This window comes from Lactuca virosa, chromosome 6, assembly GCF_052849685.1.
Source record: "Lactuca virosa cultivar CGN04683 chromosome 6, Lactuca_virosa_CGN04683_v6, whole genome shotgun sequence".
NCBI classification, from domain to species: Eukaryota; Viridiplantae; Streptophyta; class Magnoliopsida; order Asterales; family Asteraceae; genus Lactuca; species Lactuca virosa.
In genome coordinates, this window is record NC_136431.1 from 15,283,378 (window position 1) to 15,285,773 (window position 2,396).

Below are 2,396 nucleotides of genomic sequence, written 5' to 3' on the forward strand. Positions count from 1 at the left end.
TTCACAAAAGAATAACAATAATAATAGAAAAAACCCAACATAATCAATATAATTATCTTTTATTTATTTAAGTTGAGTTTTTTTTAACCAAATAATTAGATACTAATAAAAGAGAGCGTTTGTCCAAATATGGAATACTTGAACGAGTCATTAGGCAACAAAATACTGTCTTCATTAGTTCTCGTGGTTGAAAGAAATTTAATGCATGCCTCTTCTTTCTATATTGGCGGTCCAAGTTCTACCATGAAAAATAATCAAAAAAGTTGTGGATATCAACAAAGACTGGTCTCGACGAAGTTTATAACATCCTCTTAAACCGTTTCATGCAAATACTATTTGGTGCCATGCCATCCAAAACTCATTAAAAATTCACTTGTCTTCAAAGTTTTTACGTAAATAGGCATATCGATCCATTTGCAATTCAAATATAAAAAAGTAATTAGAAGTTCATTGTGTGTGTAAAAATGACTATTAACAAGCCGACGATCATCATCTTCATAGCAACCGTAGCAGCTTTAGCTATTCCGGCCGCTTCAGCCACTGAACACATCGTTGGTGGTGACAAAGGTTGGGTTTTTGGGTTTGATTATCAAACATGGGCACTCCAGCAGCATTTCTATGTTGGCGATAAACTTAGTATGTGTCTGGCATCTTATATAAATTAATTAATGCATCAGTTATTTCTCTATCTATTCATAAGAAGTGTTTCTGTTAATTCTTTTTCTCTTGATGTAGTTTTCAATTATCCTGTTGGAAAATACAATGTATTTGAAGTTGGTGATGCGGGCTGGGAAGATTGTTATGTGTCTAGTAAACAAAAAGGTCTCACGAGTGGACACGATGTGATAACCCTAGAAACCCCTGGAAATAAATTTTTCATCTGCAAAACAAAAAACGATGAAGGTCTCTTTTTGTTTTTGTTTTGTTTTTGAAACCTAACTTGATTACATCTTAACTGTAGTGTACACATAGAAAATATGGTAAACCCCTTAAGGGTTTAATTATGGCGTAGGACGAACATTGATATCTCTTTGAACTCTATATACATGTATAAAAAAAATAACTAAACTACGCATTTGTTTAACAGGAAAATGGTGCTGTGAGGAAGGTTCTATGAAGTTTTACATCACGGTTTTCGCTCCTAATGACCCTGCTGCCCCGGGCAAGTTGTATGTTGTTGGAGATGATAAAGGCTGGACCCTGAATGTGGATTATCAAGCTTGGGCGAATGGAAAGAAATTCAATATCGGAGATCAACTTCGTATGCTCATTTTACGCTAGCTATATATATATATATATATATATATATATATATATATATATATATATATATATATATATATATATATATATATATATATAATTTCATAACTAATTAACTATAAGCATCGTATGTCTTGAAGCAACTAGCTAACCGGTTAAACATTGTGTATGCATGCAGTCTTCAAGTATCCAGCCGGAAAGCATAGTGTCTTTCAAGCGATCGATGAAACTTCCTTTAAGGAATGTATCCCTCCTAATGCTGATGAAGGTCTCAGTAATGGATACGATATTGTCACCCTAGATGCCCCAGACACCTGGTTTATTTGCGGTGCCCCAGATCATTGTAAGAAGGGCATGAAGCTTTTCGTCCATGCATCTGATCCATCCAAATCTCCTGGATTCCAAGGAGCAAGAAAACTAATCCCAGCAAAACTCTAGGCTTTGAGGATTGGATTCTCCCTTGTGCTGTGAAGAGTTATACCCTCCTACGTGATATATTTTTGTATTTTTCTTTCATATTTCTTTACTTTTGTGTGTTAATGGCTGGAGCCAAATATGTGGCATATATAAGCTCTTGCTGTAAATATTATGTGTAAATTAAGTGGATAGGATGATCATTTTATGTATGATTTTGTTTATAAGGAAACTTAACTTGGATACAACCCTTGACATTGCTATATCGAGTATATATACTAAGTGATCTTGGTTGTTCACTTGTTCCTTCCAGCATTAACCTCATCATTGTGCTTGTTCGAAGAGAATTGAAGAAGTTTAACATATAAAACAGATACATGAGCCTTTTTATATTTATACATGATAATAACATTATTTACAAACATACATAGTAAATTACTACTTATATACAATGTTTGAACCATCACAACCATTCATGCGTAACGGAAAATTAATACTCGTATTAATAATTGTCACTGTAACCGTTAAGTTAACCAACTAACTCTCTAGCTTACTTCGAATACTCTCCGGCCCTTAAGCTAGATACAATCCATTCCTAACATACATGTAGGGGCTTTAGTGAATATATTTTCCTATTACTCCTTGGTGCTACAATGATCAATCTGAATTTCATAGTTATCAACATGTTCACGAATGAAATGGTATTAGATTCTGATGTG

At 33.8% G+C, this 2,396-nt stretch overlaps 1 protein-coding gene across 1 annotated transcript; it reads left to right on the top strand.

The window, feature by feature from the left end:
• Nucleotides 1-259: 259 nt before the first annotated feature.
• On the top strand, nt 260-1,885 carry LOC145120264 (blue copper protein-like). Its single transcript, XM_079056081.1, has 4 exons — nt 260-636; nt 736-903; nt 1,088-1,261; nt 1,442-1,885. The coding sequence occupies exons 1-4, from the start codon at nt 465-467 to the stop codon at nt 1,699-1,701; spliced, it is 774 nt and encodes a 257-aa protein (XP_078912207.1). The 5' UTR covers nt 260-464; the 3' UTR covers nt 1,702-1,885.
• Nucleotides 1,886-2,396: the final 511 nt, after the last annotated feature.